This window comes from Gymnogyps californianus, chromosome 1 (genome assembly GCF_018139145.2).
Source record: "Gymnogyps californianus isolate 813 chromosome 1, ASM1813914v2, whole genome shotgun sequence".
Lineage (NCBI taxonomy): Eukaryota > Metazoa > Chordata > Aves > Accipitriformes > Cathartidae > Gymnogyps > Gymnogyps californianus.
This window is the reverse complement of record NC_059471.1, coordinates 18,796,506-18,821,410: the sequence shown is the minus strand read 5'-3', so window position 1 is coordinate 18,821,410 and position 24,905 is coordinate 18,796,506. Positions and strand designations below refer to the sequence as shown.

Below are 24,905 nucleotides of genomic sequence, written 5' to 3'. Positions count from 1 at the left end.
CCAGTTGTACCAGCATGCACCATGGTTAGGCAGCGTTGTAGGTGTTGACAGGCAGACATGACTGACAACTGGCCATCATGTCAAATAAGTAGCTGTGCGGGCACCAACTGTGGTGGTGGAGTTGCATCAGCTGTCCTGGCAGGATGGTTAAAAAAAGTAGAGAAGAATTTACTGTGTGGAAGAACTGGAGTGTTTCTGTTGCCTCTCCTGCAGCCTTTCAGCACGTAACAGGAATGGTCACCTACCAGTTAAACATAGCCATTAAGTAACACTCATGAGCACATGTCTAAAAAGTATTGTAAATACTGATTTGCTTGAAGTTTAACTCGAACTGACTGCTGTCAGTGGCTAGTCTGTAATCCAAGTTATTATTTAATCGTCTGTTAAAAGAGAAAGCAAAATTTCAACAAGTTGGTCTCAATACAGAAAGGAGGTCTTTGAAAACTGTTAGGGGTTTGATTAGGAAGTGTGCTACATTGTTAAATAGATTTGAGGTTTTATTAGAAGTTTCTGATTAGTTTGCAAGAAGAGGAAATGCCACTTGCATGGCTGGGATACTACCTATGAATAGAAATTCCCTGCATGTATATTATGAGCAGAATAGACGGCTGCTGTGAGCGCTGAGCAAGACCTGCAACCAAAGAAGTATTGCTTTTTTTCTGATTCTGGCCTAGAATAATCCACCAGAGCAAGGCCCTGCTGTTTTTGTATGGAAGTACTTCTGCAGAGCAATAATTGGCATCTGTCTTGGCTGAGAGGAGGCTGGGCTTCTTCTAGTGGTGTAGCTTTGCACAGGTTCAAGAAAAGAAAGTGTACATCCTCCCTTCCTCATCTGCTCTTTACCTTAAGACTTCTCAACCCCCTTAGAAAAGGGGATATGAAAAGGATGAGTTTTCCTGTTGTTCAGTGAATGTTAGTTTTGTAAGTGACATGGCATTTCGTTGCCGTACATCAGTTGTTGGTTTCTGCTCTGGTATGTTGAAGAACACTGATTAAGATTTTCTTCCTGTCCCAGGAGAGAGCTGCAGTTAATCACAATTACCCCTTGCTCACATTGTCAGTTTGAGCCATGGCTTTTAAGAGTGGAGCAAACAGAGACTAAGAAAAGTTCCTAATTTTAAGACCCTTTTTTTTCCCCCCGCTTCTGCTATTACTTGTTCTCCAAAATAGCATCTCTTCTTAATTTTTACTTCCACTGAGATCTACAGGGTTGCCAGAAAAAAACACCAATAGGTATTTGCCATTGTGTGAATAGAACTCCAAGTGAAGCAAACCATATTCATGTGCTAATATCCAGCTCATCTGAAAGAAAAAAATGTCATTTTGAAAGGTATAGGTTAGTTATGTTCTCCCAAAACATGACGTGTCAAGTAAAGCCTTAGACACTGCCAAGCTTATATTTCATGAAGCTTTGAACTGCTTAAAATGTATATCCTCCTTATTATTTTTTATGAAAAGAATTTTTCATCAGGCTTTCACATTCATGTGTTCACATTTTGAGTTAAACTGTAACTTTTCATCCCATAAGCCTCTAATGAAAAGACTTCCACCCATTCCCAAAGGGAGCATGATCTCCTAGAATGGAATGACATATAACGAAAATCACTATTTGGGCTAAAAAACAAGTGTCGTAAAGTATAGGAGAGAAAAACCTGGTATTATAACACAATCCTTCCTTCTGCAAGCCTTGCTTCTACCCTCTGCCCTCCACAACAGCAGAAAGCAAAATGTTTGAGCAGGTGGAAGAACCAGCTAATAGAAAGGTGCATAGGGTATGCGAGCAACTAAATCAAAGCTGACCGGCTTTGAAAACATCTAGAAAAGGAAAAATATATCAGAATAAGTTTTTCCCAGTTAGCACTTTCATCAGAAACAGTCTTAACCCACCCTTAGCAGTAGCCTGTGCTGTTAAGAAGACTTTATACTGGCTGATGTTGAGAAAGGTCATATGAAAAAAACCCTTTTTGTATCCCAATGCCAGTATTTCCTTCTCTATACACTGCAAATAAGAGCTTCACTTAATGATGCTCTTTAGATATCTCATGAAATACGTTAAGATAAATGAAGACAAACGGAGCCCATCAGTGTGTTGGCAGCATGCTGAAATGCCATCTGGAAGGCGTTGATTAAAGGGCAGGCACCATCCCTGGGCCATGGTCAGCAAGTGCTTGGAGCGAGGACACTAATGATACGCTTGTTTTGTGGAGAAGAGAGCAAAGGCGGTGACTTTTCCTGGTCTGAAAACATCTCACCTCATTTGTTGGTTCTCTGGTGTTACTTGTGAGGAGAGCGGGTGCTCTCCCGCATTGCCAAGGGAACTAGGATGCCTCCAGACAGCAAACCAAGGTGAGGGCAGTGGTGTTTACGTTTTTTTTTTTTCCAAAGAAGGTCTGTGATTTTGCACCTGTGGGTGGGAAAAGAGTTATTTAGCGCAGTCCAGCTCCATGTGAAGTCAGTGGGCTGAGGTTTGGCATCCCGCACTTAGCAGTAAGTGCTGACGCTGTGGTCCAGCAGTGCAGTGCAGATCCTGGTGATCCTCTTAAGAGTGTGGGTAAGGCAGCACATTCTCCTACACACACACATGCACAGGTATGTGCATGGTGGATTAGGCTGAGCCGGATGCCAAGGAGTTGGTTGAGTTCATGACATTTTTTCCTTTGAAACCATAGCAACCACCGCAAAACAAATACTGGAATTAGAATTGAAATGCATTTCTTCTAATAAACACCTTTCTCTTTTCCCAGACTTAAGCCAAAAGTCATTTAAGAGGAAAAGATCTATCATAAATTGGGCTTTTTGGCGTGGCCCAGGCACTCACTTGGACAATGCACCCCTCTCCTCAACATCTGCTGCTCCTGGGAAGCTCTTTGGCCTCTTGCTAACAGCCATCTGTGAGGATGACAACCTGCCCAAACCCCTCTTGGTGAGTCCCAGGCTCAGGGCTGGCTCTTACAGTGATGGAATTTCTTTGTGCAGTGAATGAGAACATGGGGACACTTTGTAAATGGGACACTGAAATTACCCAAGCAGAGAAACCAGAAGGAAACCTCATTTGTGGTTCTCAGCAAGAACTTTGGTTTTTAACATATGCTGTGGTCAGGCCTGGTTAATAACAAACAGCTTGAGAAATATATGTGATCGGCCTGCTGCTCTGGGCTATTTCTTCTTTATAGCCCACACTATAAGGCTGTCCCCTAATCCTCACTTATGCAGTGTAAATAAATGCCACGTTCACACATACCTTTTAAACCACTCCCAAGATCTCTGTAAAATCCCCAACTCCATAAATGTGGCATCTACTGTCCCATATACACAGCCCACGCATGCGTACAAATGCTACCTGCCTGTAAGCAGACAGTTTCAGAGCCTTTCTTGAAGGCATCCCAGGGCAGGCAAGCACTCTGGGTCCTCATTTTTGATCTGACAGCACCACTACAAAACCAGGTGGGAAGGTGGAGGCTGCAGGAGCATCTTTTCATCCTGTCTCGAGGGAGCACTAGTGCTGTGAGTCCTCTCAAAACCAGTCCAGGAACATGAAAAATGTTGTCCTAGAGCCCATTCCTAGGCATAATTAAGGCAGATGTGTGGCATTTTTGGTCAGGACTGAGGGCTGCCCTGTTGTCAATGCAGCAACTGAAATGTTTACAGAGTGGGAGTGAGCCCTGCAGGATTGGGCCCCTCATCCTAACAGCCCGACTTTCAGCTGGAACAACTTGCCAGAACCCCACTGAAATCAGTGGGGTTACACCAGTTTACAGGAAGAGATGGTTTGTCTCCTAAGCTTGTGCTTGATGTGCTGCTTTATCACTGCCTGAATAGTGAATCGTATCAGGACTTTTCAGGTCTTTTTTAATAGTGTGGGTTTGTTATTTTCTTTTGAGGGAGAAGTGTGCATTTTTATCACTTAGGTTATTTAAATAAGCCCTCCAGAGATAGACTCTGTAAGAACCTGGTCCCTTATTCTCTCTGTTTGAGAGGTGAGCCAATGCTGCATTTCAGAAATTTCTCCAAAACATAAATATTAGTAAATTTTTATCTGAAAAAAACCAAAGTTACTATGCATAGAATCACAGCTTGGTAGACTTTGTGCTTTGAATCTTAGACACTGTGTTTATGTCACAAAATATAACTTACTTTTGATTTCATGCAGCATCTCTGGAGAATGGAATATTGCATCTGAGGGACTGTGTGGGATTTACCTGCAAGGGAAGGAAAATATCAGGGATGAATGCTGCAGGCATGTTTGATATCTCTGCTTCAGAGCTTCAGACTTGCTTTCACAGCTGAAGGGCTCTCTTTTAGCCATTGCCACACTGAATTGTCTTACACCGTTAGCTTCATTTGTGTAATTTTGTCTGAGTTTACTACTTTAAGAGGGGCTTCCTAGTTTTATCTTGTGGGTGTTTTGTTCAAAATATATTTTCAAAGCATTTGTTCACGCGCTAAGATCCTGTGCTGTGGGACTCAGCCTGTTTTGACAGCAGAGCTCTAAATCCCTGCAAAGAAAATGGAAATGCTGACATGAGTCCTGCTGCCATGAAGGTGCACCTCCAAAGTGTCTGCACTTACATGAATGCTTGGCTTTCATCTTCTGCAAGAGCGAGAAAGAAACGTTAAAGAAGAAAAGTAAAAATAATAGTTTCCATTAGACTTATTTGCACTGCTGTGTGTCAGGAAGACTTACCTTACAGCCCAGACTAGGAAAGTCACCAAACCCCACTGCTTAGCCATTACTGTTACAGTAACTTGGTTTAATGATGACAGACTCTCCCCCAGTGTCCCTTTTCTTGCCATCTCTTTTGATAACTTGGTCCTCAGACCACTGTGTGCATGCACATAATCCCAGAGACTGTCTGCATGCGTTTTCCCCTCGGAAGAGACAAACATGACAAATTCCACATTGCTTGGAGCAGGCCTGGGGAGAGGTGACGGGCATGTCTGAGAGACGACCCACAGGAGACCGCAGAGGATTAAGCAGCTGGAAAATATCATGTACATATTACCTCAGGAGAGGTCTCTGATTTCAGCATTTCCTTTTCTGCTCGTTTTCCTCTCTTATTTAGCAGAAGAAATCAGGCCCTCCTGTTATTTTAAAAGCTAGGCAGGATCTGCTTGTTTTCCCTTTCCTTTTAAATATCTCATGTAGTGAGCTGCCTACCTGTTTACTCCTTTGCAGCCTCATTGGCTTCAGAAGAGCTGTAAGCCAAGCTTTAGCCCCCTCTGGGTGACCTCCCAGGCGGGAGCACCTTGCCCCAGAGGTGGTCCCGCTAACAGCCCTGAGCTGCTTGCAGAGTACGATACCACTCAGAAGAAGCAAAGGGGGTAAAAATCTGGCTCTGATCTGCTGTAGAAGTGCAGATAGATATTAACAAACAAAGCACTTTCCAGCTTAGATAAAATCTCATTTTTTTCAGACATCAGGCATGGAACAGAAGTCTTCATCTCTGGTCGGTGATAATATTGAACACACTGATGAGCAGTGAGGGTCTCATATCTTCCTGCAAAGGGGTGTCTGGCTGAGGCCACTGTCAGATGCAGAGCCTTGGATTAGGCAGACCACTCTCCTTTTCCCATACCACAGTGTTTATATATTTAAATGACTTGGCTAAAACTTGCACAGATCCTGGAAGATCGTGCAGGAGATTAGTGCTCAGCAGTGGCAGCACAGTATTTCTGAGGGGATGTTTTCCAAAATCAGTGCCCCAGACCACCACTTTGCTGTGCAATTTGGTGTGGCTTGGAGGGTGAGCCTTGACTTGTGTTTGATTTGTGAGCTTTTTTAGGACTCAGAGGTTTTCACCTGTGGCAAAAGTGGCAAAACTACATTTTAATGGCATTAGACAATAAAATATATTTCTAAGAAAGCCTCTCTGGCTTTTAATTTTGTTTAGGACATGCTTTCCCTCCTTTACCAAGAGGGCCCTTCCACCGAGGGTATTTTCAGACGCTCTGGAAGTGCAAAAACCTGCAAAGAGCTCAAGGAAAAGCTTGATTCAGGCGCTGAAGTGGACCTAGCCTGCGAATCCATATTTGTGACAGCATCTTTGTTTAAGGTATGTGAAGAACGTTCCTTTCCCCCTTTTTGGGTGAGAGCAGCACAGATCCCAGGCACAAACAAGTAGGACTTTTCCCCAGGGACAGGCCCAAAGAGCGCTTGGTGAGCTGAATTAAGAAGAAGGGGCTGGCACATTAACATTGTGAGGCCAAAGGAGGCTACCACTGAATTAGGATGAGGAAGAGGACTAGCCAGCTTGTTTTGCCACCAGGTTTCCTGAGGTCTCAGCTGCAACCTGATCGTGTTACTCTCTTTATCTCTGCTTAAAGTCAATGAAATACTAGAAAGGCAGATTTGCAGACTTGTTTCCTTACTCATCAGTAATACCATACGCTACAGACCCTAGCGAGTGTATAGTGTTGCCCTAAATATTTGGATTAATTTTCCCATGCATTATCTTTTCTTACAGACTTGTACATTAAAAACAATATTCCTTGTGCAAAAAGCATCCCAAGCCTTCAGTAAAATTTCAGCTACAAGGAGGATCAGCGTATTTCTTTTCACATTTTAGTACAGTGCATCTGTCTATGTGTAGTTTTTGCATAAAAGAAATAGTAATCTCCATTCTCAAGCACGCACTGCTTCAGTGGAATATTTTTATTGCAGAAAGCCATTCCTCTTGCTACCATGTGAGAGGTTTTCATGGGTGAGACTTACTTACAAATTACTTTCCTACTGGTGGATTTCAGACTTGCATTTAGGGCAGGACAGCTGCACCATGCAAAGTGCTGGTGTGCAATACTCATCCCATGGTAACAGTTTCACTGAGGGGCAATTGCTTGGCATTTATAACAGTGAAGAGTTACCACATAAGAGCAAACGTGTTATTCGTGTGCATCATAGCTTCCCTTACCCTAGCTTGTTTGGGAAGCTAGGATTTGGGCTTCTTCCCAAGTTGCAACAGTTTGCCTGCCAGGGGTTGAGGTATTAGGAAACAGAAGCAGCAAGACTATCTGTGACTAGTGTAAGTAAGTACTCCGTTACCAAAAGAGGATTGATTAGGGGAAGGAAGGTAGGAGTGCCTTGGAGTACTTATGGTCTGGAGGTATTGGAGCTTGTCAGCTAAGGAGAAGAAACGGGGACTACAGATGAAGTTAAGTGATAAGTAAAGCCAGACATTATGCAGCATCAAAATAACTGGTCCCACTGCAGATTTTTTAGTTCAGCAATAGCAGATGAAACATCCAAATACCTCTATTTTGGCAGGTAAGGGTGAGGAAAGGGCACGAAAATACTCACTTTAAGCATAATCCAAAGTACTTCTTTATCTCAGATGACTTTCTGCTGGTTTTGGTTGCTGTGTGGAAGAAGATGCTTGTTAGCTAGTGCTGTCCTACTGATACATCCTCTTGTATCTGCATATCTTATTCCTACTCCTTCCCACGCTCCAAAACAGCTGTTCACATGTTTTGTTCTTCTTTTCTCTTGATAAGGATTTTCTTCGCAACATCCCAGGCAGCATTTTGTCATCCCACCTCTGTGATAAGTGGGTCTCTGTGATGGATCAAGGAAATAATGAAGAGAAGATAAAAAGCATCCAAAGGTAGAGTTACTTACATTCTCTGTATTCTTTTCCTATAAATTTATATCCCAGAATGCAGAATCCCAAATATTCAATTACAATTTACAATTAATTTTTTTTTAAAATAGATGCTAAAAATACCTTTGTATATGACAGAGCATTCAAACTTACATATATCCTTAAGCGATTGCCTGTATGGGACAATTTTCTGACTCTCTTTTGTCTTGCTTTTCTGCCTTTTGTGGATACCAGTAAATAAATGAAATATCCTTTCATGAAAAAGAATATTTATAGTATTTATAAATACGCTGTCCAAGACCTGGATTTCTGCCTGATACCAAACCCAAAGTCATCCACAGGGAACTTCAGGGTCCTAGGTGAAAGAGTAGCTGAAATCAGTTCCTCAGATATTCCCCCTCATTCATCTCAAATTTTAGTGATCATTTTGAAGCCAAGATGGAATTGTGAGCCTAGTGACAAGGGAAGCCTCCACCCTTGCAGGTGATATAAAACAGAAAGTGGGCAAAGTTTATGTCATGGGAAACAGAGCTTTGGTCACTAGCTGACCTCACACGTACTTACATACATATATACTTATGGCAACTAGATGGCATGGAGAGACAACTAAACTGTTCGGTTAAGTGAACAGTGAATTATCAGGCAACTTAGGTGAAAGACAGTTCCATGTTATACATTGTAATTGGTTCATTAGTTTGACAGAGTGTAATTTTAATTATGCGTTAGGGTGTTTTCTGTCCTCCCAGAAAACGGTTCAGGGATGTGTCACAGTAAGGGAAATCAGCTAAGCAAGAACACCTCTTTGACACACTCCCTGGTTTAATTAGTGGACCATGTTACCTTGTTTCTGTATTTTCATTATCTTGACTTGTGTGTATCTATGGAAAATGGTTTTATTTTTTCCAGTCACTAATTTGAAGAATTACATTTGTATATGTTTTCAGGTTAATAGAGCAGCTCCCCAGAGCTAATGTTGTTCTCTTACGTTACATCTTTGGAGTACTGCATGGTATAGAAACGCGATCTGAAGAGAACCAGATGAATGCATTTAATCTGGCTATCTGCATTGCACCTAGCCTGCTCTGGCCTCCTGTTTCCTCCACTCCTGATATAGAAAGTGAATTTACAAAAAAGGTAAGACACACTGCAATGTAGTAAAAAACCAAACCACCCTTCATCCTGTTCAACCAGGCTGCTGGTTACAAACATGAAAACAGTCAGTACCTCGTCAGATCAGGACTTGTCCTCTTATCAGGGCTCCAGAAGCATTCATCAATCCACATAATCTGCCTGGAAGAAGGGGAGGGAGATCATAAAGCAATACCCAGTGTATTAGCAAAGTGCTTCTCTCATCAGAAAGATCTCTGGTTGTGGTGACCTTGGAACAGGACAGAGTAGAAATGGAAAAGATGTACACAAGGACGGATACTGGGACATTTTAGCTGGGCCTGGGTGTTTTCCTCAGGCCCAGGAGATCGGGAGAGGAGTTCCTGGCTGTCAGGGGGCACATCATGGTTGGGCAGTTTGCTCCTGTTCCTCCTCTGTATGATGAGCTTGCCCTGAGTGGAATAATGGAAGATCTGACAAGACATCTCTCTCCCATTGCTTTGTTGCAGATTTCTAGTCTGGTACAGTTCCTCACTGAGAATTGCTGCAGGATTTTTGGAGAGGAAATTACCTCCCTCTTTGGAGAAATACTGATGACATGCAAAAGAGAGAACAGCTCAGGTAATACACATGATACTTTGATCCTGTTAGGCAGCTAAACTCAGCTAGGCAAAAGATCAGTATGTTCCATGAAAGAATGCTGTTCCCTCTTCATGTGGTGTTGCCAGATACTGCTGTTCTCTTTTCTTTGGCCAAAGTATTGGTGATAATCGCCGATTCAACTTATCATAGACCTGGACCATATCACAAAATGCTCTCCCAAAGAATCCCTTGCTCCTATTCCAGTCATCTGAGCCACTATGTTAAAAAAAGTGGGGAGGGGAAACAAAGAAAGAAAAAAATTTGGAGAAGGTTTCATCTCAAGTCTAGAATTTTTGCCCCAGCCTATGTTTTCCCAGAATATCGGGAAGTCAGTGATGAACAATGGTTATAATACAGCTGTCACACCATTATATTAGGGTTGAAAGCATCTATTCTTCATTATCAAAAGAGAGAGATCTCCAGAGGTTCAATGGGACATCCAGATTTTGCTACAAGCACAGAAAAATCATGGAACTGGTGACTGAAAATGTCTGACAGACTAGTTGGCAGAGCATTCCAGAATATCATTACTGCTCTTTTTCTCTCCAGCTCTGTGATGGTATCAATTTTGACTGGAGTTTTGGGTCTCTCGTTAATATTTCTAAAGCAGCATTTCTGAAAAAATAAATTTTAGCACAGCTGGCCTATACTAAAAGCGGTAATGGCACCTGCTCCAGCATGCCAGTCTGACTCAGTGTGGCCGCCCCAAACTCCTCATGCTCTGCCTCCAGAGTGAAATTTGGTGAAATCTAGTGAAATTTGGCCTGCCCCCTTCCCATGGGATCTGCTGTGCTGGGATGTGCTGGAACTGAGAGCTCAGGCTCACAGTAGGTTATGGCAGCTGAACAAGCTTTCAGGCATGCACTGAGGCATGGTGACTGCACATGCGTGAACTCTCTCTGCTACAAATGTGAGATAAGTCAGCTTAGCGTAGCCCAGAGCAAAAGAGATTTAATGTAATTCCAATTATCACATAAAGGGAATAGGGCCCAGGTGTGCACTGCTCAGTGGAAATGAGGTGACTGTTTAAACTGAGACTAGAACTTTCTTCATAGTGTTGCTCTTAAAAATATTGTATTTTCTGGAAGACCATAAAAGTATGAAGTATGCCCTGTTTTCTTCATTTGCCTAAAAGAAAGAAAGAAAGAAAGGTTAGATGTTGCTTTCAATATTCAATAATGAAAAGAAAAATTCAATGAATTACTGATTCAATATACTGTATGTAAATTATTGTTTACAGCTGGATTACCTACTACTAAAGTTCCCCACTTAAAAAAAAAACCAACACAAAAAAACCTAACCCTTATTTTTGCCATTATCCTATGTTTCTTGACTGAACTGCAACTTAGCACTCATTTCAATTTTTCCATTTCAAAATTAGACAGTAATTTTTTCTGAAATTATTGGCATTTCTGCTTGAAGAATCTTTAAAGGGCAAATGCTCCTGAAAGTAAAGGATACTTGCCAAAAAAAAAAAAAAAGCAGCTGCTTGTCAGCAGGGTGGTTCAGTCACTGATATGTTAACACTTGGTTTGTCCTTGCAGATGCTGCTTCTCTCCATCTGAATGACTCTTCCTACGACAGCCTGGAAAACGAAGCGAATGATGAAGCTGACTCTTCTTCTAGCGACTGGATTAAGAACCAAGATCAGGATAACAGGAGCAGGGAGTCTGTCTTCACTCTGAGCGACGGTGATTCGGAACAGACGGAGGTGGATGAAATCCAAAGTAAAACCAAATCGAAACAGTTGACAATTTCTGTTGACGTACACTGTAAGTTTTCATCGCAAGAAAACTCGGAGAATGAGTCTCTCTGCTCCAGTGCACTGGGCTTCTCTTCAGCAGCTACCTCAAGCACTCTCAAAACCTTGAGGAGACACAGGCGCTCCTCAGAGCCCGCAATTGGCCTCCTCGCCCCCAGCTTTGCCCACGTTGGTGATGGTCATGAGAAGGCAACACGCAAAGCCAGCTGTGATGTTGTCCTGTCTCACGAAGATGAAGACTATCTCCGTCAGCTTCGGTCATTGCAGATGGAAGGGCAAAAACTTATCAATCGGAGCTTGATCATAGGGATTAACATTGGTAAAAGTGACAACACAAACCAAAACATTGAAAAGAAAGACTTGTCCCATTGCCTCCTGCCTCCAACACCAGAGGGATTAAATATTTGCTCAGGATTTAGCTCTTCTAGCCTGTCTTCTCCTGGGACATCTCCATCTGTGTCGTCGATGAGCTCTCTGGACAGTGCTTTCTCTCAGTTTTCAGACCAATCTGTGTTTACCCCAACTGAAACCTCCTCCCCTTTCGATAGCACTTTTCAGTCGCTAAAGAAACACGAAGACACTGCCGCTGAAGCGGCTGATGACTATTTGGTTGCACCCACCAAGGTGTCACCATCTCCACAACCTACCAACACATTGGCTGAGGGGGGCTTGGTGGAGCCCAACAGCAGGCCGGTGCCCCTGAAACCTACTGACAGAGTCGACAGCTATTTGATTAAGCCTGACATTCAGCCATTACCTCTGAAAGTCTCAGGAAGAGACAGACTTCATGATCCAAGATCAAAGAGGAGGTCTAGAAAAGCATTACAGCAATCCAAAGTTTGAAGAGACTGACCAAAGCTTTTTTTGTGGAGGAATCTTAACGCTTAAAATAAACACCATAAAGAAAATGCCTTTGGTGTTAATGTGTGTTCATTTTAAGTTTAATATCCAGGTTGTTCAAATTTAATTGAGCAGTCCCCAGATTCACAGGTTTTCTTTTTTTAGGAAACTGTCTGAGTAATGTTCCCACATAAAGCTTTGCAAGAACATTGTAAGAATAATGAAAATTGCTAAAAAGCAAGCAAACAGAAATCTCCCGAAAATCTGGAAGGGTCCCAGGAGGTAACTGAGAGCAGCACCCTGTTCTCTGAGCCTGCCAGGGCAGCGGGGTGCCTGCTGGGCCTCTCACCTTGACCACTCGTGTGTTGAGCCTTGTGGATGTGAGTCCCAGTCCTTTGTGGTTTTGATGTAACGTGCAAAGTCAGCATAGATTCCATAACTGTGGTATTATACTACTGTTCTGAAACTGATAGGTATTACCTTCATTGTCCTCCAAGGAATAAGTGTATTGTTTTCTGTATGTTTATAAGGTATGTTCGATAGGTGTAGTTATTTCTTTCACACTGCAAAAGAACAAAAAAAATACGCTCAAAAATACGTAAAGAGAAACGCTGAAGCTTGTAACTAACACCTCGCAACTCTGTGTGTTTCATTTATTGTGCTTCATTGGCTGTTCTGTTCGTGTTTAAGTTGTGAATAGTTTCTTAACATTGCTGTAAATGGCATTATGTATTATTGCAAGCAGAACACATGTAATTTTATTATGCAGCATCTAAAACATCATATAATATATTAAAAGTAATGCATTATCTAAATGCTTTGAGTTTGTATAATATATCCTGATAAATTTTGCTATTATATATGTTCTGAAAAAAATGTGTATTTTTGTACTTGCAAAAAACTGCTGCTAATTTTACGAGTTCTGTTTTGTTGTTACAGCACTGGTATTGATGTGTATGCATTCAATGCTATATATTAAATATTATTTGTTATGTCATAAATTCAATTTATATTCTGTGTAATTCTTTTTAGGTGTCAGTTTTACAAGCTGTTGCTGAAGCAAAAGTCCCAGTGATGCCACTGCAAATCTTGCATGAGGAAGGACTGCAGCATTTTTCCGCCACGTTAGGTGGCATCATTCATACTGTGTGTCATCATCCTGTTGACTTTTGTAAATCGTAGTAATATTCAAACAAGAATTCCTACCCTTTTGCTCTTCATCTAGAGAGATGAGGGTATTTTCAGCTAATGGGATGCAGTTGACAATACGGAGGTGTGCAGAGAGATCTTTTCAGGTAACAGAGATTAGGGTTGGGAGCAAGGAAAGGCGGGGAGCAAAACACTGGTTGAGAGCAAGATTTATTCTTTAATATTAGCAGGGTTATAGAGAAAGCAAGAAGGAACAGCAGGGCTAACCTAAACACATCCGGGCGTGTGTGCATGCATACGGTGCTTCTGAAATGGCATTCATTCATTCATTAGCTTTCTGTTTTCAAAAGCGCCCCCCCCGCTGCAGTTAATACTGGCCAGTACTGGAGCTTCAGATCCTACTCTGCTGAACTATGCTCTTGTAAAGGTGCTTATGCTCCTAAGTCACTACACATTTCTGCAAAATGTAAACACTGTCTAGTGCACTAAGCCATCTCCAAGTATTATCAGCATAAAAGGTTTTTAGCTCTGTATCAGACAGAATGGATACTCTCCAGCAGATTTGGGGAGGGGGGGGAATGCCTGTTAACAAAGTTAGAAATATCCTTACTTGAAAATATAAAATCAAAGGGTTATTATTTTGGGCTCTAATCCTGCAAATGTTGTATCTGTAAGCAGAGCTGCATTTGTGGAGACCTGCGTAATGCAATAAACCATCATGCACTTAGAACTATACCAGCATGTATAATTGTGTGCAGGCTCAAAGACTTCACTGCAATTTGTTCTTTTTCAACTTTTTCATATTCAGCTATTTTAATAAGAAAGGTAATATGCAGAATCTGATCTGTAATAGTCACCTTCCAAAGGTAAAATCCTTTGTATGTATTTTGAGACCTGTCATCTAATAGCCCTACACATGCACCTCCTTTAAAACAAAAAAAAGATGCTATTTTGAAATAAAACAGCTACTCTGCATTTGTTTTCGAAACGGTAAAAAGCATATTGCCGGGCTGCCAAGATTACATCAAGTAGCAAATGCTGATTCATTGCAACAATAATAAAGCTTTAGAAAAATCTCTAGTCTCTGCAATACAAATGTTCTGTCCTACAAATGATATCTTCCAGCAAGTCATTTATCTCTGCTAGTCTGAAGTAAAAGTATATCCAAGAGTGCTTCGATGTGAAACAAATTATGTGTCTGCTTTTGAGCTGTAGCTAATGCTAGAGTGCTTTCAGCTTTAAACATATGGTGAACAAGCTGGATGTAGACCCAGTAGAATTTAAAATGCACTTTTGTCTTACAAGACATACACCCCGCTGCTGCACAAGGCATGTTCTGTGACAATCACAAAAAAGAGCACTAATGGAGAAGATCACTGTCTGCAACTCCTCACTGAAGGAATTAAATGCTGTTCAGATCCAAAATGGATTATATTGAACTTTTTCAGAGTGTCAGATGTGACTCTGAAGACTGCAGTGAGCGGCAGCTTTAGGTATGTTATTGCTGGGAAGCCAACATTTAATGTACGGGGGTCCCTGCTGCTCTCTTCTCCTGGGCATCCTGGAGGGCTGGGACAGGATATCGGGTCCGGGGAATATTAAAAAGAAAGTTTTGTAACATTTTTTATGGCTTTGCTGATGGCCTGTGAGAAGGTGTTGGGGTAAAGGTGGCCCTGAGGGCTGAGCCCCCACTTCTGCTCTGGCTCTGGCTGGGTGCCCCAAACACTGGGGTCCCTGGCGAGGTCCTGCCCAAGTCCTGGTCACCGCAGGACACCACATCTTCCCCAGCCGCCTGCCTCCCTCAACTGGGCTGGCTGCTTTAGAGGAGGTGCCCAAGTTTTAGTGACAAATGGTAGGTGAGATGTTTCCAAAATGTTTTCTTCCTTCCTGGAGTAGCAAAACCTCACAGAAAAATAGAATAAAAAGATAACTGACTTAGGGAAGAAACAGTGGTAATGACTCCTCGTTCCCTGCCGTCAAGCACACAAAATGAAGTAAAATGACAAATTACCTCTCTCACTTGGACTTTCTGTCCCACAGGGGTTCATGATCTCATCGTTAATGAGCCTCTGTTTCAGAAGTACTAACCATCATTCCTTTCAGGTAATTTCAGAGATTAATATAACGTAAATTTAGAGCAATTTGTTCTCAACCTGCATTGAAAGTTTTTGCCTTTTTTTTTAGCCCTGGTGAAGGGCTTATGTGCCTGAAATTTCATCGTTTGGGTTTTTTGGGGTTTTTTTTGCGGGCTTTTCCATTTTTCTCCATCAGTCTCATAAATGCTATTGCTTCATCCCTGCAAGCTTTGTCTCTCCAGCACAGCCCAATTCAGGAAGTGGGAAGACGTCCCATCTATTCTCTGCTTAAACTAGTTTGTAGAGTTCAAGCAAAATAGATTATAGGTCCTGGGGCTGAAGCATGACCTTTAAACTGAAGGTGTCCTGCTATCCATGCCTCCAAATCACCAGATTTCTGTTAACACCTGCTGGTCCACCTCCTTTCTTGTTCTGGGGACGTATGTGGCTCCAGGACCTGGTGGTCGACATCCCATTTCCAGCTCTGCTCCTGATCTGCTCTGTGACATCTGCCAAACTTACTTGCCTCCTCCGCTCCCTGTTTCGCACCACTAGTCTTCTCTCTAAATATCCTAGTTTGCTGGGACAGGCTGGTGGTTGCTGGTGTTTGCACAGCACCCAGCACAGGATGGGGTGCTGCATGTGTGAGACCTGGACAACAGTGGTGCTGCACGAGGGTGAAACCCACTGACAGCCCTGAGTTTATTACGACCCTGGTGACCCCTGTGTTAGATGGGGAACTTGCTAACCAACTTGCTTAGTAGCATGGAGCAAGTATTGAACTTTCTACCACATCCCCTTCCATGCCTGCGCCTGGAGCAAGGAGGGAGCAGAAGTTCCTGCTTGAGGGTATTTCCTCCCATCCCAAACTTAACTATTCACCCATGCATAACCAGATGTCGGAGATGAGGAGGTGGCCAGTGCTTTTGGGGACCACACAGACACGTACATTCACACATATGTGCACATAGTGAGGCTGCCATGACCCGTGCAAACAGACTTGCTTGACATGTCTTGCAAGCTGACCTGTCATCTACAGCACATCCAAGACAACCTCAGTGAGTTGGACCTATCAACCTCCTCTCATTTTCATCCATAAAAACACAGGGGCATGGGATAATTCAGGCTGGAAGGGGCCTCAGGAGGTCTCTGGTCCAACCTCCTGACACGGGCTTGCACATCTGTGTAGCTCATGTCTGGAGGAGGGATAGCAATACCCCAGCAATTCACTGCTGTTCATCATGGCCAGGGAAATTTAGCAAAAGGTAGCTGACTCACACAGCTAAATAAAATCTTTTGGAACAGATGATGGTAATGATTTTTTAAAGAACCCAGAAACTGTCTAAGAAACCAGCAAAAACTGTAGTCTTACACCCAATGTTCAGGTTATCCCAATAACCTTTTATATTAGGAGCAGAGACTATGATACATGCTTTTCCTCAGTATTTAACATCTCCCCATATGCTGGGTCCAAAATACCTGAATACACATAAGGAGATAGCCTCCATGAACCACTGGACAACCTCATGCACTCGCAGCGTTTTGAGGAATCATCTAGAGGAGGACCCAAGGCACTGGCCACACTCGGGGCTTTTCCCTCACCAAGGGCTAATGTGGCAAGAGGCCGAGCAAGTGGCCGCATCGAGCCTCATCTTCTTTGGCATTTGTGCAAAGCCACTTCCCCCCGGAAGAGTCCTTTGCTCCTGCCAAGTATAAAAAGCAGTGGAGCACGATGTCTGCCGGCTAAGCAGAGTCCTACATAAACATCAAGGGAAGCGAGCCAGCTCTCTCATTCACAGAAGCGCTTGCATGATTTCACTTACTCTCAAGATTAGTTACCAACGTCTCTGTATTGAGGCCACCGTCAAGCTAAACTAATTGACCTGCTAGTGTCCAAAGGGGAAGACTCTTCGGTTAAATGTGTTGAATATTTCTGTTAGGACATGGTTGCCACACAGGGCCTAAAGGTTTTGGGCATCACTTGTGTTTTAGAAATATGTACAATGCACGCTGTAATGATTTTTCGTTGATACTAGGTTTGCTCCAGGCCTTATTTTGTCTGGGTTTTGTAGTGGCTTCACTGCAAATGTCAGCAGTTCCTCGAGGACAAGTACTCGGGTAGCTGCTGCCAGTTGCATTAAGTTAAATATTTCAGAATTTAGCCATTCTGTGACCCTACATGGGAGAGGTGTTTTCAATACAGAAATTATTTCTCTGCACTTGATTCTCTTGTCACAAACTATTTCCGTCAACCTGCTGCAAATCTGCTCTCAGATGCAGCTGTAATTCTGATGTGACCATTGAAGGCAAGGCTCTCCTCCTCCTCCTTCTCCTCCTCCTCCTCCTCCTGGGTGTGGAGAGCTTCTGCAGGGTTTCCTGCTGCCCCGGGGGCTGGGACGGGCAAGGGGGGGCGGGTGGTCTGCCGGCTGGGGAGGGAAGGGACAGGACCACGCTGCCCATGTGCACAGCTGAGGCTACACAATTCCAGCGGAGAGTTTAGACAATGAGCCCCCGCGGTGAGGGCTGATGAAGCAAGAGTGACCTGTGGAGGGCACCCGCTGGTGGTTAAAGCCTGGACTCAAGAGGACCCCCCAGGGATCAGAGGGCAATGCCGGGTGTGGGATCCCAGTCACCCCACCTGCACCAGGGGAGCTCCAACCCACTCCCTTGGACGGTCGGAGGAGAGTGGTCAGCTCCATGGTTCCTGGGTGAACCCCGCTGAGGAGCCAGTGGGGCCGCCCCCTCCCCACGCTGGCGGGGGTGAGGGCCTGCAGGGGCATGGGACTCACAGGGGGCTGCAGGGGAAAAGCATTCGGGGACGTTGTACAACTTCTTAGGAGGTGTTTTCAGGGGGCTGTGAGAATGTGCAAGACTTGTTATGGGGAAGGATCAAAGGCGGGGAAAGGGAGGGATCAAGGTGGACTGGGGAGGAACCAGTGTGAGAAAATAGAGGGAAAAGGGGATAAAAGGGGCCAGTATGGGTAACAGCTGGCTGGTCAGTATGCTTGTCTGACTGAGCCCTGCGCCTGATCACTGCAGCCAGCCCTACAGTCTTACTAAATAGTCGTATGTAATGATGTAATTAATTATTTACTACTGATAATAGTTACTCTTAAATTCTTTCCATCCACCTTCTGTGTGGGCACACCTGCTATTCTGAGCCCATGTGAGAGACCACCAGCAACCTTCAAGCCGAACTAGTGGGCAGCAGCATGAGAGCCGAGTGCCAGCAACTGGAGCTGGACCATGAACCTCAGAGGCTGGAGGGTGCCGGTGCCAGCACCTGGGGAAACCAGGCCTGAGGCCAGCTCTGGGGCAAACTGAGTAGCTAATGCCAGGTACCAGAGAGACCCATTTTCCATGTGTGGGTAGGTATTTCAGTAGCAGACATTATTCCTGACCAGCCGGAGAGGAACAGTACCTGCCGCCCGTGCTGTTCACATATGTGCAAGCACTGTGTGTGTGTGCAACTACCCTACAACATAGTCAGCAAACAGTTTTGAACAAGAAGGGGTTTTTAAAATGTCAAGTGTCCCATGGACAGCTTGCACAAAAGATGTAATGTAGAATGTTTTGAAAGGACTTCGGGCAGGAGAGAGATGATCCCCCAGATCCTGATGGAGCCACCAAGGGGTCAGTCACCATTTGCTACTGGGAGCAGCTCATGTGGAGCCCCGACCTCACAGCAGGCAACAGCAGCTTTGTTAACGCAAGCAGCCTGCTCAAAATGTTTTACTTGAACAAACTGGTTTTATCTGAAACACCATTGAAAGCACCATTGAAACTTCCCCCAGCAGAGCTGGGGGGCTGATTTGGTGGGGGTGGTAGGAAGGAGGCAGGGCTGCACTCAAGTGCTTTATTGGCACATCTGCTTGGGAAAGGGGCGTCTGACACTGTGTCTACAGGTGCCTTTGACTTGAGGAACCTGAGGTGACCAGGCAGCCGAGGAAGTTCATGCCCCAAAGTCACCTTTTCAAGCAGGACTTGGTCTCCATGGATGGTTGGCATTGAAAGATGCTCTTCGTTGCTCAGGCCCATCTGAATACTTCCATGGCATTGCTAGCCCTCTGCTAAGTATCCAAATACTTGCAGAAATGTGCAGCATCTAAATGACATCATACTTTTCATGCAGAGGGAGCATGAGGGGTCTGGAAGGTCAACTTCAGCAGAGTGCCTGGGCTTGGGCTTAGCTTAAATGTGTAAACGGTCCCAGAGAAGTCCAATAAGATTGTTTATGTGCTTAAATTCCTTACTGGGCTGGAGCCCATGTGCCTATTTTCTAAATAAATTAGAAACCATACCAGATGTTCCTGCATTGCTGGAAAAATTGATCCCTATCAAGTTTCCATTTACAATTTTAATTTCTATTACAGAGATCTATCTATTATTTTATAAAGTAGAGACCTTTAGAAAATATTCTTTCGTTGTGTAAGAACTAAGAAAAAGTATTCAGTACTTATGAATCCTGTCTAGATTAAAAAAAAAAAAATGAAGAAGTTGTCCAATAAAATGCTTGGCAAAGCCAAAGTCTGAATTTTTTGCATTTTTTACCTTGGCATATGAGTTTACAGTACACTTGTCTGAGGTGTGTAAATTCAACAGCATAGTAATTGGTTTATTACACAGAAATTGGAGGCTCCAACTTTGCCAAGAATTTTTACTATGTAAATTCTTCACTTTTCTCACCTTCAAAAAGGCCATAAAAGCCACAACTCTGCAAACGGGTGTCTGTGAACAAAATCCCAGCCCTGCCACGCAGTCAGGAGACCCATACGATGCGGGTGCAGAGCAGGTCCCATTGTAAAACAGGTTGTTAGTCCAGGCCCATCACCCCAAGGTATTTATAGCCTTAATACAGTCCCCATACTTAGCTTTCTGTTAGGAATGCATAGGCACGCGTCTCATGACGGGATGGACGCTCTCAAATCTGATTTTCTTCTGTGGCTGGTGCAGAATCAGGCCCTGAAACCTATTTATTTTAAAATAAGTTTATTTTATTGGGGTTTGTTGCAATGAAGGGGAGAAGGTGGGATCGGCTGCCGAACTCCCAAACGCAGGGCACACCACCTCTCTGCTCTTCAGGTCTGTGGCTGCAGCTGGGCTGTGAAATACATCCCAGGGAGGGACAGGGAAAGGACAGCGCTCTGGAGCAGGACAGGGACAGAGGTGGACAGGGACACCTGAAGCCTGGATCCAGGTCCAGAACAAACATTGATCTGCTTATGCATCCTTGAAGCATTCCAGGAGACCTTTTGCTGCTTGTTTGCAAGAGAAACAGTTCAAAAGCATCTTCTTCTGAATTGTTTTCTGAAAAAAAGGAAATATCTCACCGCAGGCAGCAGTTCCTCTGGGTCAGAGCATCAGACCAGGAGCTGGCACATGGATGGGCTGCATCCATGGCTCTGTCTGACCCTGCTGCAAGACCTCGGGTGCTCGATCCACTTCCCTGGAGCTGTTTCCTGGCTGTACTTTAGATGTGCTGTCCATGCAGGACGTAAGGGGGAACTGGTCTACCCTACTGTTGTGGTTTAACCCCAGCCAGCAACTAAGCACCACGCAGCTGCTTCCCCCTCCCCACTCCCAGTGGGGTGGGGAGGAGGAAAGGAAAAAAAAAGTAAAACTCGTGGGTTGAGATAAGAACAGTTTAATAACTAAAGTAAAACAAAATACACTACTAACTAAGAATAATAATAATAATAATAATAATAATAATATAATTGTAATGAAAAGGAATATAACAAAAAAAGAAATAACACCCAAGAAAAGACAAGTGGTGCACAATGCAATTGCTCACCACCCGCTGACGGATGCCCGAGCAGCGATCCGCGCCTCCTGGCCAACTCCCCCCTGTTTATATACTGGGCATGACGTTCCATGGTATGGAATACCCCTTTGGCTAGTTCAGGTCAGCTGCCCTGGCTGTGCTCTCTCCCAGCTTCTTGCACACCAGCTTGCTGGCAGAGCATGGGAAACAAAAGTCCTTGACTTAGGATAAGCGCTACTTAGCAACAACTAAAACATCAGCGTGTTATCAACATCATTCTCACACTAAATCCAAACCACAGCACTGTACCAGCTACTAAGAAGAAAATTAACTCTATCCCAGCCAAAACCAGGACACCTACCCCAGACTGGCAAACTGGTAACAACAGACAAGGAGAAGGCTGAGGTACTCAACAACTTTTTGCCTCAGTCTTCACTGGCAACCTCTCTTCCCACACCTCTCAAGTGGATGGAGTGCAAGCTGGGGACTGGGGGAGCAAAGTCCCTCCCACTGTAAGAGACCATCAGGTTTGTGACCACCTGAGGACCCTGAACATACATAAGTCTATGGGACCTGACGAGATGCATCCCAGAGTCCTGAGGGAACTGGCTGATGTAGTTGCCAAGCCACTCTTTGAAAAATCATGGCAGTCAGGTGAAGTCCCTGGTGACTGGAAAAAGGGAAACATTGCACCCATTTTTAAAAAAGGGTCGAAAGGAGGACCCTGGGAACTACTGACCTGTCAGCCTCACCTCTGTGCCTGGGAAGATCTTGGAACAGATGCTCCTAGAAACTATGCTAAGGCACATGGAGGACAGGGAGGTGATCTGAGACAGCCAGCATGGTTTCACCAAGGGCAAGTCTTGCATGACCAACCTAGTGGCCTTCTATGATGGAGTGACTACATCAGTGGACAAGGGAAGAGCTACGGATGTCGTCTGTCTGGACTTCTGTAAGGCCTTTGACACAGTCCCCCCCAACGTCCTTCTCTCTAAATTGGAGAGATATGGATTTGATGGGTGGACTGTTCAGTGGAGGAGGAACTGTTTGGATGGTTGCATCCAGAGGGTAGTGGTCAATAGCTCAATGTCCAGATGGAGATCAGTGACCAGTGGTGTCCCTCAGGAGTCCGTATTGGGACCAGAACTGTTTACTATCTTCATCAATGACATAGACAGTGGGATCGAGTGCACCCTCAGCAAGTTTGCAGACGACACCAAGCTGAGCAGTGCATTGACACGCCTGAGGGATGGGATGCCATCCAGAGGGACCTGGAAAGGTCAAGAAGTGGTCCCATGTGAACTTCATGAGGTTCAACAAGGCCAAGTGCAAGGTCCTGCACCTGGGTCGGGGCAACCCCTGGTATCAATACAGGCTGGGGGATGAAGGGACTGAGAGCGGCCCTGCTGGGAAGGACTTGGGGGTACTGGTGGATGAACAGCTGGACATGAGCCAGCAATGTGCGCTCGCAGCCCAGAAAGCCAACTGTATCCTGGGCTGCATCAAAAGAAGCGTGGCCAGCAGGTCAAGGGAGGTGATTCTGCCCCTCTACTCTGCTCTGGTGAGACCCCACCTGGAGTACTGCATCCAGCTCTGGGGACCCCAGTACAAGAAAGACATGGACCTGTTAGAGCAGGTCCAGAGGAGCACCTTAAAAATGGTCACAGGGCTGGCTCTCCTGTGAAGACAGGCTGAGAGAGTTGGGGTTGTTCAGCCTAGAGAAGAGAAGGCTCCAGGGAGACCTTATTGCAGCCTTTCAGTACTTAAAGGGGGCTTATAAGAAAGATGGGGACAAACTTTTTAGCAGGGTCTGTTGCGATAGGACAAGAGGTAATGGTTTTAAACTAAAAGAGGGTAGATTTGGACTAGATGGAAGGAAGAAATTTTTAACAATGAGGGTGGTGAAACACTGGAACAGGTTGCCCAGAGAGGTGGTAGATGCCCCATCCCTGGAAACATTCGAGGTCAAGTTGGACGGGGCTCTGAGCAACCTGATCTAGTTGAAGATGTCCCTGCTCATTGCAGAGGGGGTTGGACTAGATGACCTTTAAAGGTCCCTTCCAACCCCAGCTATTCTGTGATTCTACCCTGGTCTATCCTCTCCACCTATATTTAGACACCTAAATTCAGCAGACACAGGCTCTCTCCAAGGAGCTTTAAGGCCACTTTCTTCTCTCCATGCCTATAGAGGGAACACAGGCACTACCTATGGGATGAATGATTCATTAGTCTCTCAAAATCACAAACAAAGAATATGCCTAATCTGTGGGAGGGACTAAATCTCACCCTTGGAGGGAGAACCTGCCTCTTGACGTGTGGATCATCTACCTCATAGGTGACAGTGTCCATCACACCTGGAGTCATCAGTTAATAGCAGTGTAAACCACCAGCCCCTGATGCTTCTTGTTTTTCCAGTGACAAAGAGGGTCCAATATCACACTTGTCACCTTCACTGGAAGAACTCACCGTCCTTTTGTTGCTGCAAGCACCCTGCTGTTTTTGTTTCTGCCAGTCTCTCATCCTTTGATCTCCTACCCAGGTGACACTGGAATAACTCTACTCCACAACGTTGCTGCGTGTGCCAGACCCAGCAGGTCGGGGTTCGGTTCCAGCAGGTGAGTCCATGGGGAGAAACACAGCCATTTTACCATGAATTTCTATACATCTGCAAGTCAAAATGAAAATGAAAATGTCTCACATCCTACAGGGGTGTACTGCAAAGGGACTTCAGGAATGGAGCACATTTAGGAGGCTCATTCCTGGAATGGAGAAACCCAGCTCTTGCCATCTCCTGAGCATCACGTCCCCACTGGACCCCAGCCAAGGTGTCTGAGTGCTTTCCTCACTCGGCGCTTGGAGGGCATTCAGGCAAACACACAACGAACCCAAGATAACTCATCAGGTTTGAGGCAGGAGGCTGGATTACTTTGATTTATTTTCCTCTCAGCAAATGTGATTACAAAATAGGTCAGCCCAACTGTTATAGATTCAGCCTGTTCTCTTGCTGATGCTTGATTTCAGCTTTTTTTTACGTGGGTGTTATTGATTACAAGGAACTGACAAAAACATACACCTAAGATTTCTTTTTCTGTCAGCTTAGCTATTTCCAAAGGAAAAAAAATTGCATAGAATGATCTTTTTAAACAGAAAAACAAGCCCTTCTTACAAAGGTGACCTTATTCTTTAAAAGAAATAAACAGACAAAACAACAACAAAAAACAGCAAGCAAAAGTTTTGTGCTAAAAGCTTGGAAATTCATGATTTTCAATCATGCATTCATTTACCATGAGATTTAAACTAGAGATTTAGTGACACATTGCCATGTGTCCAGCGTTTCACCTGTTGGCTGGGGAATATCCATGTCCAGCCCAGCTCTAACATCCCCCACAGGGAGCCGTCCTTGAAAGGCTCCCCGATGGCCACCAGATCTGGGTGGTTCATTGCTCACGAACGCACAGAAACGTATCAAATACTGATGAAACCGATGCTTTTGAAAAATTGCCCAGACCAGCAACTCATTCCGGAGGTGGGAAGGTGAGGACAGGGCTGGCCCATGCACCCACTCGGTGATGGGACCATCCATGCGGGAAGAGCCTCCCTGCAGCATCGGGGCTGGAGCCGGCACTGGCTCTGCCTCCCTTCTCCCTCCTCGGGGGCAGCCAGTGGGGATGTGGGAGAGGGGGACCAGCTGCAATGGCCTTTGCCTCCTTGCACAGGTGACGCCTGAGCATTTCCATGTAGGTGAATTAGGCAAACAGCTTTTTGGGTCCACGTCAGCTTTTGGCACCTCGAACCTGCTGGTAGCAGCAAGTTCACCGCTGACCTCTGCCTGCATGAAAAAGGCATCCTGGGGCTTTGTTTCAAATCTGCCATCCGCAAGAAAGTGCTGATGAAGGGCTGGCTAAAATTGCAACCAAAGTGTCCGCAGATCCAGGGCATCCTAAAAGCCCTGGGATCCAGATCTGGACAGG

At 44.6% G+C, this 24,905-nt stretch overlaps 1 protein-coding gene across 1 annotated transcript in view; it reads left to right on the top strand.

Annotated features, from left to right (window-relative positions):
- Positions 1-11,995, top strand: part of ARHGAP20 (Rho GTPase activating protein 20) — a 62,337-nt gene extending 50,342 nt beyond the window's left edge. Inside the window, exons 11-16 of the mRNA XM_050908738.1 lie at positions 2,745-2,923; positions 5,892-6,053; positions 7,489-7,598; positions 8,540-8,729; positions 9,212-9,323; positions 10,889-11,995. Of these exons, the coding sequence (XP_050764695.1) occupies positions 2,745-2,923; positions 5,892-6,053; positions 7,489-7,598; positions 8,540-8,729; positions 9,212-9,323; positions 10,889-11,949 (1,814 nt within the window). The 3' untranslated portion in view covers positions 11,950-11,995. The remainder of the gene's footprint in view (positions 1-2,744; positions 2,924-5,891; positions 6,054-7,488; positions 7,599-8,539; positions 8,730-9,211; positions 9,324-10,888) is intronic.
- The last annotated feature ends 12,910 nt before the right edge of the window (positions 11,996-24,905 follow it).